Source organism: Mus musculus, chromosome 7, assembly GCF_000001635.26.
Source record: "Mus musculus strain C57BL/6J chromosome 7, GRCm38.p6 C57BL/6J".
Taxonomy (NCBI): Eukaryota; Metazoa; Chordata; class Mammalia; order Rodentia; family Muridae; genus Mus; species Mus musculus.
The window spans coordinates 87,241,372-87,260,786 of record NC_000073.6 but is presented as its reverse complement, the minus strand read 5'-3'; the positions used below and the strand labels follow the sequence as shown (position 1 = coordinate 87,260,786).

Genomic DNA, 19,415 nt, shown 5'->3' with positions numbered 1-19,415 from the left:
GTGGCAGGTGCACAAGGAGACACAAAAGCACAGCATGGGAGAAATGGAACCTGCTTGAGCAACTGCCCATCTCTTTCCTTCAACTGAAATGAGCTTTCCAATTTTCATTAAATGTGGTTGTTTGTAATTTGAAGTCATGACATTGAAAACCTTATCACTGGGAAAGGGAGTATAGTCACATGGTCAAAAAAGGCATCATCACAAATTATTTCTTAAGCAAATTTTAATTTTAAAAAATATTTTTAATCTCAGGTATATGAAATGTTTTACTCTGAGTATATAACTCATTTTATTTGCCTTTACTATGTGTTACTTCGAATAACCTTAATATATTCTGCACCTGCAAACAATTAAGAACTTAAAAGTTCATAGAAACAAATTTGACCATGTAAAACAATGTTGAATTAGTTTATTGCAGATAGTAAGCATTGGACAAATTCAGTTTTCCAATTTCTAAAAACGCATACACACAAGATTTATCAAAATCCATATTCTTTTCATTCTATCTAGTCTTCCATTGTTCCCACTGTCAGTACTGGAAAGAAAGTTATTTTCATACAAAATATTCAAGCACACTATTAAAATTCACCACAGCACAAACTTCAATATATAGAAAACTATAAAGCGAGTAGGGTTAAGGTGTTGAATGTTTCCTATTCAAGTAACTTGCTACTAAACAAGCGTTATTATGTAGACATGTCACAGACATTTTAAATCACACTTCAGTAGTCACATCTGCAAATGGAAGGTGTGTTTGACATTGAAAGTTAAGTACTTTTTTTTTTTTCAATCAGGAAGGATACCCCTACTCTTATGTCTTTCTGCAAATGTTTCTTCAAGGGAATTATGGCACAGCACCATGGCAATACATTAGAATTTGTTGGATGCTGAGAGACACAAACTGGATAAAACATCTTTCACATCTGTAGTATTTTCCGTTCCCAAAACACTTGACTTTCATATCTTAATTCTCAGTGTATCCCGGATATGGCTAGAACATATTTGTGTTTTCCTGGATATCAAATAGTAATATGAATTACTATATATGGTTGTAAAGGAAGAGAATACAGGAAAGGAAAGAAGGAAATTACATTTTCACACTTGGTAAAATAACACAATGGGTTTCGTTTTTAAATTCTATTCCTTAGTGTCCCCTTATGAATAGGATTTACCTTGAAGAATATTCGCTACTGTGGAAAAAATATAGTAGCAATATAGGCAAATGTCAAGCACACGAGGAGGCTTCAATGACGATTTCTCTTTTATTTTAACTTCTTTTAAAGAATCAGAACAATCTCATAAAATAGACAGTATTTCTCTTGTTTAAAAACCCAAGATTCAGTTAATATTAATAACAGTCATTCTTAATGATTTCGTAATGATAAAAGTCTTCTTCCACAAACAGAAATTCTACTTAACAATCAGCAAAGTTCCTACAAACTTTGTGACAGCGACGACAACAACAACATATATTTCTCTTCTCTCAAGAAGCAAGGAAGAAGCAGAGGTCAACCAAATGACTCAGATTAAAATGTTCCAAATAAGTAGCTAATATACAGCATCATCTTTGAATATCTATTTACTAAGCATCCTGTAAGTGCTATAATAATGGAAAAAAGGACAAACCAATCTTCCCTACAGGTAATGTGCTGGATGCTCAGCAAATTCCTCCCTTCTCTATGCCATTGAATTCCAGTTAGCATGTATACTCATAAATGTGAATAGCTCACAATAATACTATTGAATGGTATCTACAGCATCACTATTAATACCAAATGTTTCATATATAAATACAGTAACTATAATAGATATACTCTATACTAATACATACAGTATTTTATTTTCTTTCTTAAACTTTTTTAAATTTTATTTCATTTTAATGTATTTTTTTACCCACTATATTCAATTCCCTACACCTCATCCACCCTCAGTCTGCTCCACATCCCACACCTCCTCCTCAACACACCCCATCTCCACATGGATGCCCCCATCATCCACTCCATCTGACCTCTAAACTCCTTGGGGCCTCCAGTCTCTTAAGGGTTAAGTGCATCATCTCTGAATGAGCACAGACCTGGAAGTCCTCTACTGTATGTGTGTTGGGGGCCTCATATCAGCTGGTGTATGCTGTCTGCTTGGTGGTCCAGTGTTTGAGAGATCGAGGGGGTCCAGATTAATTGAGACTGCTGGTCCTCCTACACGATCGCCCATCTCCTCAGCTTCTTTCAGCATTCCCTAAATCAACAACTGTGGTAAGCTGCTTCTGTTGATTGGCTGGGTACAAATATCTGCATCTGACTCTTTCAGCTGCTTCTCGGGTCTTTCGAAGGGCAGTCTAAATAGATCCCTTTTTGCAAGCTCTCCATAGCCTCAGTAATAGGGTGATACCTTGGCACCTCCCCTTGAGCTGGATCCCACTTTGGGCCTGTCACTGGACCTTCTTTTCCTCAGGCTCCCCTCCATTTTCATCCATTTAATTCTTTCAGACAGGAACAGATGTGACTGTGGAATGGCAACCTCATCCCACACTTGTGGGCTCTATAAGTTCCCTCTCCCTACTGTTTGGAGTTTCATCTAAGGTTCCTCCTTTTGTGTCTTGAGAGTCTCTCACCTCCCAGGTCTCTGGTGCATTCTGGGATGTCCTCCCAACCTCCTATTTCCTGAGGTTGCCTGTTTACATTCTTTCTGCTGGCCTTCAGAGCTTCAGTCATTTTCCCTCTCTCAATACCAGATCAGTTTTTTCTCTCCTTCCCACTCCCCCACCCACCCTGTCCACTTTCCCTCCCAGGTCCTTCTTTCCCTCCCCACTTGTGATTGCTTTCTTCTCTCTCCCAAGTGGGACTGAGCTGTCCTCCCTTGGGCACTTCAGCTTGTTGAGCTATTTGAGTTCTGTGGACTGTATCTTGGGTATTTTGTATGGGTTTTTGTCTGTCTGTCTGTCTGTTTGTTTGTTTGTTTGCTAATATCCACTTATTAGTGAGTACATATCATGCATGTCCTTTTGGGTTCGAGTGACCTTGCTCAGGCTGGTCTTCAAGAACAGCAAAAACTGCAGAGAGCCCACAGGCACATGGAAACTGAACGACTCTTTACTATAACTTGAACAGGGAAGAAATAAAGAAAGACTTCTTGGAATAAATTAAAGACATCTTGGAATTTAATAAAAGTGTTGACACATCATACCCAAACTTATGGGATAAAATGAAAGCAGTGCTAAGAGGAAAGTTCATAGCACTAAGTGCCCTGGTAAAGTAACTGGAGAGATCTTACACTAACAACTTAACAGCACACCTGAGAGCTCTAGAACAAAAAGAAGCAAGCACATCCAAGAGAAGTAGAAGGCAGAGCCTTCTACTGAGTATACTCAAACTCAGAGCTGAAATCAACCAAATAGAAACAAAGAAAACAATACAAAGAATCACCAAAACCAAAAGCTGGTTCTTTGAAAGAATCAATAAGATAGATAAACCCTTAGCCAAACTAACTAAAGGTCCAAGAGGCAATATCCAAATTAATAAAATCATAAATGAAAAGGGAGACAGAACAACAGAAACAGAGGAAATCCAATAAAAACAGTATTTTCTATATTTTCTAAGAACTTATGTACCAGATACTAAGCATTCCACCTGCTTTTTTTCATTGAATCTTCAGAACTTAAATCTCATTTCAGAGTATATTAGTTTATCCAAATCCTAAAGGCAATGCAATGTTTGGGCCATGATTCAATCTCATCTGCAAAGAAATCCTAAAACCTTCGGTCTCTTTAATAAGAAATTACAATGTTATTTCCTCTCCAGATTTGGTTCTGCAGTTTTAAAAATTATTTATATGACAAACACAATGCTTAGCATGATGAACATGAAGGAACACAGACCATAAGTTAGAAGATTGGCTTTCCACATTCAGCTTTGCTCTGACTGCACAAAGAAAGTGCTAAGTATATCCATCAGATGACATTAACAGACCATAGCAACTCTTTTGGTCTTTGTGACATATCACAGGACTACTAGCCTCCCTCACATTTTCCCAGGCTGACTAATTCTCAAAGGAAAGCATCTTTGGAGTAAATGTCTACTATATTCACAACCACTAGTACTATTACTGGCCTCTGCTGAATTCAAAACAAAAATAGACCCTGAGAATTCACAAAGTCAGTTCTCTGAAGTCAGATTTGGTGACATTTAAGATATCAAAATAATATACTGATACCACTGCTCATAAAGTGTTCATTGATTTCACTTTCTTTAAGAACATGAAGAAAGTTATATGAGAGTCATATAATAACATTATTCAAAATAATAGTAGCAGGGAAGGCTGGAGAGGTGGCTCTTTGTTTAAGAATACTTGCTGCTCTTCCAATGGACCCAGATTTGCTTCCTCACAACTACCTGGTGGTTTGCAACCTTCTAATACTCCAGTCCAAGGGAATTCAATGGTTTCTTCTGACTTTTGAAGAAACCAGACACGTGATGATACAAAGACGTACAGAGAGGCAAATTACACATCCAAAAATAAGATAAAAAAAAATCTAAATTTTTTCATAATATAATATTCTTGTCTTTGCTTTTGGTCAAGCACCTATTGACAAATGTAAATGTATAATAACAAACATAAACACACATCCAAACAATCCTATTCAGGACCATTGTGAGAGGATGTGTATGAACCTCAGCTAAGAACAAAGAATGTAGGCCTGCAAGAGAGTTCAGCATATATAGACAATCATTGCCAAACCTGGTAGCATGGGTTTTATCGCTGAGATGTATGCATAAGATGGCAAGAAAAAAAATCCTAAAAATTGCCTTTCCTACTTTACCATATATTATATAATATGTAATATATATTGTATATTATATAACTTATTAGATAATTATATAATTAAAAATGTATAATCGTATCTGTTTATATTTTATATTATACCTGTAATATATAAATATATATTGTATAAATATTATATGTATGTATGTATATATATATATATATATGAGAATTACATGTTGTAGCACAATCTGTAGAATTTATCTAACCACTGTGAACCTAAGTTTGCCAAAGTTTATTATGTTGTAAATTTCTATTTTCAATTATTGTTCGGAATTTAAAAAGTTTGATTGATGTAAAGTATAAATTTCAATTAAATATAAGGATTAAATAAATTTAAAGAACAAATGAGCCAAGAACTATACCTGAAACATTGTGTGTGATCAATAAATGGCAACACTTGTTACAGGTTGAACTGTACAAAATGGCTGACATTTGATGGTTACTGACTCATAAAAATGGCAGCTCCATACGGTCCACCCTGATACTGGTGTGCATGTAGGCACATGAGCACAAAAACACGGAAGACAACTTCTGTCAGTAGATGAAGAGATAAATAAAACATTGAACATACAAAATGGAACAAAAGTCTGTGTTTAAATAAGATAAATAGCACATAGCACACCCTTTCACTTGAAAGAACAATGGGTGAGCCTGGAGACTAGTCTACTCCATGAAACAAGTCAGACACAGAAAGACAAACACCACATGATCTCACTGATCTGCAGAATCTAGAAAAACTGCGTTCATACAGCAAAGAATAGAATGGTGACTCCCAGGATAGAGGCAGGAGGTAAAGTTAGAGTCAAAAAACATAAATGTTCAGTTATTCAGGATTTTCGGAAGTTCAAGTGATATTGGATGTTATGGTGACACTAGCAGCTTACCATCCGATTCTTGAATATGGCTAAGACAGACTACAATTCTGGCCTCAAAAATGATAAAGTAATGTAATGTATATGTTAAATAGCTCATTGAGCCATTTCACATATGTACATATTTCAAAACAATATTTTAGAAGAATATAGTCAGTTTATATTTGTCAGCAAATATAAAACAACAACAACAAAAAAAAAACATAAGTTCAGCAGTTAGGAACGTGATTTCAGTCTGACAGCATGACTAGCAAGTTAAAGAGTTTCTATAACTCAGTTTCTCAGCTTCAAAATAAAAAACTGAAAATCTCTAATTCATGATTTAGTTTAAAAATTAATCAATCAGGGGCTGGTGAGATGGCTCAGCAGTTAAGAGCACTGACTGCTCTTCTAGAGGTCCTGAGCTCAAATCCCAGCAACCACATGGTGGCTCACAACCACCTGTAAAGAGATCTGAAGATAGCTGCAGTGTACTTACATATAATAAATAAATAAAATCTTTAAAAAAATTAATTAATCACTACAAAGCTATGATGTCGGAATGGTATAGATGCCACTTCTTCAATTATGCAATGTTACTGATAATAAGATTTCCATAGTAAATGAAGAAAGCAGATTTGATGAAAGGCTAAGATCCATCTCAGCTTACAATTCAATGCTGCTTTGTATATTTATAAAAAGGAATGATACAGTAGATATATAGAAAAGAAGCTGGATGTTGAGCCCTAAATTTATGCTATGTGGAATTAGAAATAATCTAAGTAAAATACCTCATATTTTGTTAGCAGTTTAAGAGGAATCAAAAATAACCACAGTGCTAAACATCTATTTTACCTTGAAAGTAAGTCACTAAGCTTCCTTAACGTCTTAGATCGTCATAGGTTTTCATATAAAATCAAAAGCTACTGATCCATAACAGTGTAAAGTTTAATGTGTTCTTCCTCTTTGAATTTGCCTATCAATATTTTATGTATGTGTGTGAATGTGTGTGTAAGTGTGTGTGTGTGTATGCATGTGTGTGTGTTTGTCTTTGTGTGTGATGTGTGATGAAGGAGAATGGTATGTGCCACAGCATGAAACTGGAGATCAGAGATTCAACTTTTGCACGTGTTCCAGGGCTCTAATTCAAGTCACCGGGTTTGTATAGCAAACACTATTACCTGCTTTGCCATCTCAACAGTCCAATTAATAAAGAGTTATTCATTACAGGGGGCTAAGACTGCCCTGAGAATAAATAGAGTAAATTGTGATCAGGGCATTGATTGAACGGCCAATAGTAAACAAACCACTTCAACATTAATTTTCTCTTTTAGAAATTAAAAAAAAAGAAAGAAAAGAAAAGAAATCTACAGTAAGGCGTGCAAGTGCACAACGGACCATGGTACACAGCTGTAATCATTATACTCAGAGGATGGATAACTGTTCATAGCCAGTCAGCCTGTCTGTGCTACACAGTGACTCTGTCTGAAGCCATCGAGTCTCACAACAACAACAACAACAAACAACAACAACAACAACAACAACAAAATCAAAATTCCCAACCCTAAAAATGTATGCCTTCCTATCTAGCATAAGCAGATACAGAATATGTGATTGGTTTTAATGTAATATAATATAGAACTACATTATATAAACTCAATTGTCAATAACCTGGATTTCACATTTCAACATCAACAAAAACACTTGCCTGAAAATATCTCTGAATTGAAAGCTCAATCCATGCGTGGCTAAGTCTAGACACTGACTTTTATATTTTGTGCAATAAAAAGGAAAAGTTAATTATTAAGCCTTCTTTGAAATTCAAAGAATGTATATTCTTCCTCAGCAGAATCAAAGCTGTGAACTAAAAATGACTTGAAATCCCAGGGCTATTCATCTGGATACCTCAGACACCATGGGGAGAAGGCTGATAGCTGCTTCCGAAAACGCTATGTTATAGCCCTAGGAATCAGAAGGTGGTCTTTAGAAATGCCATGCTTATATAACTCTACAAACTTAAAAAGAGTCAGAGCACTCACAGCTTTTTTCAAACAAAATGAAAATCTTAGTTAAGACTTTCCAAAGGAATAGAAAAACATCATCACTGCAGGACATTTAAAATATATATATTTATGGGAGAAAAGGATAAAAACGTAAGTTGCCATCTTGGCACCAAGGGAACAATTACAGAAAAAATAAACACTTTATATAAAAATTACTTTGTAGAGAAAAGAAAGTAGAAAGTCATGACAACTTGATCTATTACTAACAGATATATGCTTGGCCCACACTCAAATATTTATACCAATTAAATAGCATGTTTTACAGGAGATGGAAAGAGCATCTTGTGTATTAGACAAGGACCATACCATGGAGATACGTGTCTAGCATGTTTTGACCTTTAAGAGATCGATAGATAGATAGATAGATAGATAGATAGATAGATAGATAGATAGACAGACAGACAGACAGACAGCAGAGAGAGAGAGAGGTATTGGAGAGAAATTGTGTTGTGTTCGGGAAATCTAACACTGCAAACAATGACTTAATATCCATAAAAAAATAGAAAACTAATTTTCTCAGAGTGGCTCACAGACATTGGTAATCATTAATGTGGAAAAATGAGTAACCACACTTCACCTTCCTTAAAATAAATGGAAACAGGTTTCATCTTAAATAGTCCATAGAATCCTTTATTTTAAGAGTTCCAGTGGGAGGTGGATAATGGGGATTTTACTTATTAGCTTGTTTGGATGTTTATCTTGGTTTTCGCTTACACTTTGTTTTCTCTCCACCCATGTTAAGATTCCAAACTGCACCTCGTGTCACAATTAAACATCTCCTGAGGAGCGCAAGATCTGATTAGCACATTAACTTGAGCATAAACCAGCCGTGACCATGATGCCTCTGTCTGTATCAGACCCATGCAGTGACTAATAATCATAAGAATGCTATCAAAACAAATTAATCTCACCTCTTCCTAAATCTTCCAATGCTTCAGATCTAATTTTCTCTGTTGTCAAAAGTTTATCAACCTTTAAATTTCTTCTAAGAAAAACCATCTGGCAATAAAAACAAACCCTCTAGTGTTGAAAATTAGTGTTCCCAAAATTCTAATGAGCCCCCATCAACAAGTTCAGATACTGACGCAGAACTCTGATGTTTCTTGTTCTGATTTGTTTTTGTTTGATTTTCTGATTGGTTTGTTTGTTTGTTTGTTTGTTTGCTTTATGGTCCAGTTAAATAATTACATCCCACATCTTGCATTCAATGTCCAGAGAAAAGGAACTAGAAAGCCACCAAAATTTAGATATGTTTTTCTTTCTTTTTCTTTACCCTCTTCTCTCTCTCTCTCTCTCTCTCTCTCTCTCTCTCTCTCTCTCTCTCTCTCTCTTTCTGTGTGTGTGTGTAGATTTAAGGGTGTGGTAGCATGTACCTTTACCTCCTTTCCTGATGAACCATTTCATTGGTCCCCAGGCATATATAACTGAGCTAATTGGTTGACCAGCTGTTTTTTTTTTAAAGCAGAATGGTAAGGTTACCTGTATATCAAGGCAAGAATATTCTACCACCATGGCATTTACTTGAAATACCCCAAACAATTCACTTAGTATACCTGGTAACCTGAAGGATAAACTGTGCCTAGGATCACCAAGAGATTGAAGTTTTGTTTTTTATGCTTATTAATTAATTAATTTTTGTTGTTGTTGTTGTTTTTGTTGTTGTTGTTGAAGCAGGGCCCTACTATCATGCTGCTAGAGTTTAGGCAATCCACCTGATACAGTTTCTTAAGTAGCTGAGACCATAAGAAATCCAGACAGATGTCACCTGACTCCTAAATTTAAATTTAAAAGCTGATACTCATTTGTGTAATTAGACAATCTTCATGTATGTGTAGAGCATTTAGGTATATGAATCAGCTTCATAGCTGTAAGCTTTGTAAAATCTAAATACTAGTTTACTATTTCTAATAACATTTTACTGAGTGAACAGAATATTATAATGTAAATGAGTGTAGCATACTGTATTACAAATAGTTTGTATGATAAACTGTCAAATATCACTTTGGTATTTTTAATCATGGCTACATATCCAAAGAATGGCACTTTGCATTTGTTTGGTTAAAGGTATTTTTTAATTAATTCCTGCAGCTTTTTTTACTTTGTCTTGTATCATATTTTTATTGAGGAACACTGATGAGGAGGATATTAACCAATTGGATATGTACCTAAGATTAGCCAGTATAGAGTTTTAGAAAAATAGGTAATGAGGGAAGAGCTGAGAGGCCAGAAAACACTGTAACATTGACCCTGCCACCACCAAAGACATTTGAGCAAGCCCCACCGCGTTACTACTCTATATTTCCTCCTCCATAAGGCAAATAGAATAGCTTCCTAGCTGAAACAAACATTTCTCAAGTGCCTGACATACTATCAGAATAAATGAACTTTCATAGATAATTGGCTTCAATATAAAAGTAGGGATTTCAAACAATGACTAATAAGTAATGCCTCCAGAGAGCTACATCTTTCTGTGAATAAGACATATTCAGTGGTTCCTTTCAGCTTATGAAACTAGACAACTGGGTTATATTTCATACATAAATGACAGCAATCAGAGCACTTAATGGCATTATCAAAATGTTTGCAGAACAAATTTACTATTTCCTTTCGTGCCTTTTTCCCCTTTTTGTTATAGGTGTGTATGCATATATGCCTGAGTGAGTGTGGTATATACACACCATTGTGTTTGGGTACATGAGCTCATGCATTGATGTAGATACCAGAAGACACCGAGTGTCTGGCTCTATTACTCTCACTCCCATGAGACAGGGTCTCTCACTGACCTAGAGCTAGGCTAACACCAACAAGCCCCAGTGGTCCTGCTGTCTCTGCCACAGCAATGAGGTTATAGGAGCTTGTGGCCATTCCCCACTTTCGACTTGATGCTTGTGATGGGGCAAGTTTCAACTTCCACCTTCCATTTGTGTTTTATAGTAAAGTAAATTGATTTCTAGGACTACCACCATTTTTTTAATCTAAAGATTACCAGAAAGTGACTTAAAACATCACAATACCTGGGTATCCCTCATCATTTCTACAGTACTGTCATGGTGGAACTCTTTCACCTGTACAGCTTTAAAGTTATTAAACAAGTGATATGCAAAAGGTATAAAATGTGGAGACCCAAATGTATATTTTAGAATTAGTTATATCTCATCATTGTGCTGTATTTGTCATGCAACAAAGTGTAAATTCATTCCTTGTGAAACCATACCACAATCATTATAAGACTAGAAAGGTAAGCCGAGGATGACTATCAACAGAAACACATTAAATCCTCCCTTACAAAGTCAATAGTAAAGGTATGGATGGAAGGCCTCGTTCATTAAACACCAATATGTAAGTTGAAATATCTATTGAAAATAGCTTAGGTAAATTAATACTACAGAACTCATAACAAGCAATATTCAGAAAGCAACGCGTGACAAGAAAGGTCACTCCTTTTTACAAGGAGTCTGGTGAAAATGTTGGTCCACCTGCTGTCACTAGTCATGAGTTTCATCAGTCTGCTTGCTGCACTTCTTTTTCCTCATCACCCATCTGAGCTTTTCATTCACGTGGCCAATCCCTGTCATGAATGCACAGTTCTTAGACATCTCTGTTCTATAACATCACTTGAGCAAAAGCACTAACGTAGAATAACAGTAGAAACATGGAGCATATTTTGAAGTGTCTTTAAAATGGGTTTGACTATATCTGTTCCTGTATGTACGGGCAAGTACACACGAGCTTAATCTTAGCTGATTTGTCAACAACAAATTACACAGCATCCAAGTACATGAAACCCACCCTGTTGGAGTCAAGCAAAATTAGCTTAGCTCCCTTTAGAAAGGAAACGTTTCTATTATTTTAAGAGTAAAACTCCAAAGTTGAGTTATGGCTTTTATAATTCTTAGATTTGGATAGTAACATAAGCACCCTGATCCAGAACAAACTCTGCCAGGGTAATTCTCACGTGATTTCTTACAAGTTGTTCACCGAGTGTGTTATGCATTAAGTAAAATAAACCTCATATTTAAAAACTTCTCACTTATTAATTCACTTTGAGTAGTGAGTTTTCAAGAAAGAGAATGAAAAGCTAGGCGTCCTTGGTAACTCATCAGAGAAATTCTTCTTAATGTGTTTATTAACCTACAATTATTTGATTGGTTTGTTTGCTTGTGGGTTTTGGTTGCTGTTTTGCATCAGAGTGTAAGGCACTTGAAAAATAGTAAATACTTTATTCTCTGGGACTATTTAGAAAGCAATGTAAAGAACAGTTCTAGATAAATAGACCAAATTTAGATAGATGAGAAAGGACAAGCATATTAATTTCAGAATCTTCAATAAGGGAGGGGGTCTCTTTTTTCTTTTCTGAAACAATGTTTCTGACCCCAATAGTTAAAGCTAGTGGTGTTAAATGTTAAGAAGATGTCACAATCAAGAGCTTTAATACAGTAATCTGTTTCAAAAATATCAATTAATTCAGCTGCAACTTACTGCAGACTTGATATGTCCTAATCACTACACAGAGAACTAAGATTAAAAGATAAACCTATGTCCTCCAATCATGAAAGTGAAGCTAGTTGCACTGAATTCAACTGAAGTGATTTTAAATAGTTACAATTTTATGAAAAAAAAGCAATAAGTGTCCTCTTTAGAATATGTTTTCCTCTCCAGTGATGATAAATCTACAATTGTATAACACCTTTTATACTTTGTGTGGTTGCTTAGGAGAATTCAGTCTCCTGGTACAAAGTAAGATATCCTGGAGGACCCTGCCATTTATAGGATCTAGTAAGGTAGAGATAGAATTAGAAGATGAGATGAGAAACAGAACAAAGAGAAATATCAACATGAAATAAACCAGGACAGAGTTTGTTTGATTCTGTCCTCAGACCAGAACCAGACCCGGCCAATAACCTATGGCAACCAGCCAAGGCTACTTAGAAATAAATAACAGCTCACTTTGTGAGAACTGTCAGTAAAAGAAAACCAGTGCTGACATCCTCTGGACAGACTTGTGGGAAGGCAGAGAGCCTTGATAAGTCTAGACTAACAGTCTGTCATCAGCTGGTCCTCTGAGAGAAGCAAACTCTTCAGGGCTTGCTCACTGGTGCAGCTTGGGGGGGAAAAAAAGGAGAAGAAGAAGAAGAAGAAGAAGAAGAAGAAGAAGAAGAAGAAGAAGAAGAAGAAGAAGAAGAAGAAGAAGAAGAAGAAGAAGAAGAAGAAGAAGAAGAAGAAGCAGAAGCCAGCAACTTCCCTCAGACTCTGATAGCCTGGTCTGACAGGTTCATTTACCTCAATTTAACAGATACTACTACCCTTGCTCCTTAAAGGGCCAAACTCAAGAAGCTTGACTGCTCAAAGAAACACATGTTTTTTAAGTTGACAGCAAATATTACTATGAGAAATGGGTGTACTGACAAAATCCTGTAGTAGTTTGTTGCCTTAAACCCACTCTACCAGGTCATCCCAGATTCACTTACGCCCAACATTTGGTGAATGTAGTAGTATTCTGGCCCTTGGTTGTACAGCAGGAAGGTTTTCCAGAAAAGTAGAACGTTTAGGGACAGCCAAATGAGCTAGACCAGTCAAAGAGAAAGAAAAAAACAAAGTTAAAAAAAAAAGAAAAATAATCATCTGATAGAAGCCACACACAAGACTCACCTGGGTACATGCAATTTCAGAAAGCAGAAAGCATGCTCAGTCAGTAAGTGGAAAAGCTGCTCTGAGGACACCTCACTTGGCCTTACCCAGACCCTGCACTGAAATAAAGGTTGGTGGCTAATAGATCACTTAATCAGCTACACCTTACTTCCCCAACTCTATTGCAAACTGAGAGTAAGAAAGTAGTATCATTATCATGGCGCATGGGATGCCCAATATAGGGAAGCAATTGGAAGAGCATAGGAAATGAGTGTTTTAAAAGCTCCCTTAGCTCCCCTTTCCTCTGCATTGGCTCCTCATCAATCTGTACTAAAGCTCCCTTGCATTGAGCAGGAAGTATTTCCAGGAATGCATAAAGTCATGGTTAGGTGAGAAAGTCAGAAAACTAAACCCCCAAACTTCCAATTCTCTCATCCCACCAGTACACATTCTGAGAATGAATCAAACTGGCTGCAGCATAGATAGACTGTCTGTCAGGCCAGCTTGGCCCTCCATCCTACCAGGCAGAGGTGTTTAACCCCTTCGTTGGCCAGCCAGCTCCTCCAGGACACCGCCATGCCGCCGGCGCGGGGAGTGCTGCGCCCTGCTCGGTGCTCAGGACCGAAAGGAGCGATCAGTGGCCGGGGCAGCAGATCCAGGGGCGCCGCCTGCAGGGGAGCGGCGTGGGGGCGAGGGTCAAAGGCTGTACTGAGTCTGGAGGCCTGGCTGGAGGTCTCCACCCGGCTCCCACCGCGCTGCTCCCTTGCCTCCCCACGCCCCCTGGCCCCGCGCGCCGCCCTGCGCCAGCCCCTTTGTCTCGCGCGAGCCTGTTGTTGTGGCGGCGGTTCAGGACGTCCCGGGTGGGAAGGTGGAGGCGTCCCCTGCAGCCTCCAGCCGGGCCTGTCCAGCTGCAGACATGCCCCAGATGCGAGAATGGGAATCGGAAGCTTGGGGACGTTCTTTGCATCCCGGGGCGCATACACCCTACTTCCTAGAATGGTTGTGCACCACCACCGCCACCAGCACCACCCACCCACCCACCCACCCACCACCACGCCGCCAAAATGACAGAAAGAAAAGAAAAAAAGAACAAAAAAAAGAAAAGTTCGGCTGAAAGAAACTTGGTAAAGAAATTTGAGCCGGAAGTAGCCTTTTGTGTATTAGCCTTCCCTATCCAGCCAGTCCTGTGTCTACAAAGAAGTACCATCTCACAGTCAGAAGCCCAAGTCTTCCTTTCTTCCCACTTCTCTATCAGCTGCCCCACCTATCCCTGTCTTGAGATAAAACTTTCTGTATCTTGCTGAAAACAAACCAGGCAGGCAAAGAGTTAACGCTGACGTTATTTTCAGGAGTTTTTAGGAAGCTCAGATTCCCTCTAGGAATGTGCACTTTATACTGCTAATTGCAAAGTCAACTCATTAAAAAGAAACCCTCTTAAACTTGTACCAGAAGTCTATGGAAGGTGAGGAGTGTGCAATGGGCATAGTTAATTAGTTAAACAGTTAATCATATGAAATAATGTCTGTATCATAATCGGTGTTCAGTGACTTTATTAACTAACATACGTAATAGGTAAAAAAAAAAAAAAGAAGAAAAAGAAAGAAAGAAAGAAAGAAAGAAAGAAAGAAAAGGCATTTGATGTGCTTAATCTAATTTCATGTCATCCAAGATTTTTCTTGTAAAATGAAAAAACATTTTATCACACTGGCAATTGAAGTAAAAGTTTAATTAATGGAACTAAAATTTAATAAATCATGCTGTACTTCATGCAACGTCCTTATCTAAGTTAATTTAAGAAACTGCATTCAATTCCAACCTTCAGATTGAAAAACTGGAATCAATCTGTATCGAGTCCTAGTTGACCACCACACACATTTCTTTGTGTCCTCTCATTTCAATGTGTAACCTGTCTCAAGCATGAGTGAGTCAAGAATACTTCTCAGAGTTGTCTACCATATAATGTGTAAGTAATACTAAGACTTCATTGCCAGTTAATATAACTTATTCACACCTAAGTATACTTCTTTATACCTAAAGAACCAAAGAAGTGACATATGAAAACCCCCCAGGTGTGTCACCACTAAAGAAAGGAGACTATCCAAAGCCAGAGGCTACTGCATCCTCAAACTCAACACTTCACCTTTGCATCCAGACCCATGCCCCAAATGAGAGGCTGCAGGGAATGTTACAGGAGACAAAACTCCAAGTTGGGATGCAGGAGATTTGCATCTGAGAAGTTATCTGCTGAACTTGCTCCTCCTATCCTGGAGCCTGAGCCTGCAAAGACCCTGAACAGCACTGAAAGCTGAGTGGCTGGAGATGTCCAGGAAACTATTTTGAGTTTTTGGTAACTGTGTAGAATTTGAAATACTATTGCTATCAAGTTTTATGAAAATGCAAAACTTTATTTTGTGTATTTGTTTTGAGCTATGTTGTTAGTACAACACTTCATTGTTTTCAGGATGCCCCTCCTCCCAGTGTGTTACTGACAAAGTGTCTACCAACCTGGATTGATGTAGGAGGAAACACCTTATTCTTGATTTGAAAGGTTCATCTTGCCGCCCAGGAGGGATTCTCTGATTCTGACATATTTGGCCACCTTTCATACAAAATGCTTTGTGGTGCTTAACCTTTGTTTCCAAAGCCATGTCCAAAAAGAGAGGCTGCAGGGAATGCTAAAATTGTTTTTGCTGGTGTGGTAGGTGACTGAATTTTGCAGCAAAATGGCTAAAGTTCCTCAAAACCTACTGCTCTTTTTCTAAAAGTCTATTTTTTTTTCAGATTAATAATTCTTCTACCTGAACTCATTCACTAAAATTCAAGGGTAGCTTGTAGAAAGTTGCCAAACAACAGGCTAAACTTAAATGTGTGAATGTATCCTGTTCAAAGCATCAAATATAGACTCCATTGGATTTTTATAGTATCTTTCTGACTTTGGTAGTTCATCTAAAAAGGGAGTTTGAAAATGCTTAAACACTGTTAATGATTGTCTGCCCATGTCTGAAAACCACCATAATCATTTATGAAAAGTGTAATTAATGAAGTTGAATACAGTTTGACTTAGAAAATAAATGTGGTAGAGAACAATCAAGAAAGCAACCTCGAGCCTTCACAGACATGCAAAACCACACACACACACACATACACAAACATTATGCATATATACGTATATATGTATATATATATATATATATATATATATATATATACATATATATGTATATATGTATATATGTGTATATATATATATGTTGTGTATATATATGTACATATACATATATATATATATATATATATATACATATATATGTATATATGTGTATATATATATATGTTGTGTATATATATGTACATATACATATATATATACATATATATACACACACACACACATTCACACATGCTTTATGTTTTATTTGTTTCATTGTTTGCATTGGCTTTTGAAATATGGTCTTACAATGTGGCTCTTGCAGGCCTGTAATTTTCTGCAGTCTTCCTGTCTCAGCCTCCTGAATGTTGAGATTACATGTGTATCCCAGCACACCGGGCTTTGAAAATGTTCTTGATTTATTATATCCTCCTTAATAAACACTGAAGCCATGGTCCAATATTCTCAATGGGGAATACATGGGGAATATTTGTTAAGTTTATTTATCCATCCATACTATACTCCTTTCTGTCTAAGCAGAGAGGCAGGAAGCATTCACTAAACAGTACTCTCTCCACAAACACATAGATTCATCTAGATGTGTTAACTTTGGGATTAAACAATCCCTGTTTGCAAGATAATTATTGCATTTTCCACACAATTAGTTTTATTCCTGCATGTGTTTATTTCTAATAAACTAGGCTTTGTAAAAATAAACACCCTGTCTTGTTTAGTTCTAATACAGATCTTTGCACAAATCTTAACATAGTCAATTGACTTAAAAAATGTTTATTCAATAAATCATTCAATCCAATGAATGCATAATTCATGATATATCATATGTTTGTCTATGTCTTTCTTAAACTACATGTCCTCAAGTTTAACTTTCTAGTAAAGTATGAAAAGTTTTTGTTCATCATAGTAAACAATAGTCACATAAGGATGGATAGGAAAATGTACCTCCAGGTGGTTGTCACCTATCTTACTAGTTAAAAGAAGTATCTATGCTGAGTGGACACTTGAATTTATTTCTTGCTGCCATTATGAGTCATTGCCGAACACTCCATTTTAAACAATCAGAATATGTTTCCTAACACTTCTGAAGATCAGAGGCCTGAAGTCAGTATTACCCAGTCAAAAAACAGGATGGTGACAGGACCCTCAACTGAGGTGTCAAGAGATGATCTGCTCCTTATCATTCCAGCTTCTGTTAGCTAAAATTAGTCTTTGACTGGTTTGTACCTAGTCTGTGCCACGATGGTCATTTACTCTCCATTCTTTCAAATGCCATTATTTTTTGTCTTTTAAAGACACACTGTGATTGTAGATAGGACTCAAGTCATGTCATGATCCTTAATTTAGGAGTTTCTTTCCCATTCCTAGCACAGCCATGGCTCATGGTTCCAAGAAACATATGAAGAGTGTAGCAGCTCCAAAACATTGGATGCTCGAGAAATTGACTGGTGTGCTTAGTTCTTGTTTGTCCAATGGTTATCACAAGCTGACAGAATTACTGCCTCTGATAATTTTCCTAAGGAACATACATAAATGTATGCCCTGATTGGGGATGAAGTAAAAAATAGACTTGCATGCAGTACTTAATTAAGATTGATGGCAAAGTCAGGACCAATATCACCTATTATGCTGGGTTTATGGATGTCACTAGCATTGACAGGAGTGGAAAGAACTTCTGTCTGATCTATGACACCAAGGGCCTCTTTGCTGGACATCATATTACACCTGAGGAGGCCAAGTACAAGTTTTGGAAAGGGAGAAAGATCTTTGTAGGCACAAAAGGAATCCCATATCAAGTAATCCATCATTCCCATACAATTTGCTATCCTTATAACCTCATGAAGGGGAATGACACCATTCAGATTGGTTTGGAGACTGGGAAAATAACAGACTTCATCAACTGGGAATCTGTGTATGATGACTGGAGGTGGTAACTTGGGAATTAATGGTATGATCATTAACAGAGACAGGCATCTCGGGTGTTTGGTGTGGTTCATGTGAAAGATGCCAATAGGAACAGTTTTACCACTTGGCTTTCCAAAATTGTTGTTATTAGCAACAGCAACAAATCATGGATCTCTCTTCCCCAAGGAAAAGGAATCTGACTCACCACTGTTGAAGAGAGAGACAAGAGCTAGAAGCCAAACAGAGCAGTGGGTGAAATGGTCTCTAAGAGACATGCTGGAAAGTATTTGTACTCTTGCTACTACAAGCCGTCCTAGGCAATGTGATAGATTAAACCACATGATGAAACTAAACAATCGAACAAACATCTGTACTTTAATCATACCTACAAAAGCATTTTGTAAGTAATATTTACAATCTCTAAGGATTGATATCAGCTCTTTCAAAGATGACCGTTACTTAGTTCACATTGCACTTAAATTAATTGATGTTAATTTTCTCTTTTTTATTTCTTTTGTTTTTATCCTTTTGGACTAAAATCGTCAGCCTTAGATTTTCAGATTTGAAGAAATCCACTTTAAGGGATAAAAGTGTAGTGCTTCTAAATAGCCTTTCTTTTAAGACCCAATAAATTAAATATTAGAAATATGATTGACAGCAGGCAAGAACACGCACTTTACTGTTTTTTTTGCTAACAAAGGTCTTATTGCCAAGACACAACAGTATTTAGACTCAAAAGATAGATTTTTTTTCAAGAAACAAAAAAAGAGGGAACATGGAAAAGACCATCCTAGGTATAGTTTAACTGACAGAAAATCCCCAACCTTTGAACTACTTACAGGATAAAGGTGTAGGAAACTTTACCTTAACCCCAGAGCCCTTGGCAAGAAAGAAAGCCCATCAGAAAACCAGTGAAAAGTGCCCTAGAGGCTTCCCATTTGAAGAGTGGGGACACATTCCAGACAGTGACTCACTGTCATTTCT

General features: G+C 37.0%; 1 protein-coding gene and 1 pseudogene across 8 annotated transcripts in view; one reads left to right on the top strand and one right to left on the bottom strand.

Moving 5' to 3' along the window:
* Nox4 (NADPH oxidase 4) overlaps positions 1-16,357 on the bottom strand; it is a 154,281-nt gene extending 137,924 nt beyond the window's left edge. For 4 of the 8 annotated variants that reach the window (XM_006508012.2, XM_017322347.2, XM_011241854.3 and 1 more), the window contains exons 1-2: positions 13,885-16,357; positions 13,204-13,299 (exon numbers count right to left, since the gene is read on the bottom strand). In XM_006508012.2, the coding sequence (XP_006508075.1) occupies positions 13,204-13,299; positions 13,885-13,941 (153 nt within the window). In that variant the 5' untranslated portion in view covers positions 13,942-16,357. The other 4 variants (NM_015760.5, NM_001285833.1, NM_001285835.1 and 1 more) reach the window with 2 other exon arrangements.
* On the top strand, positions 17,874-18,782 carry Gm6230 (predicted gene 6230; annotated as a pseudogene).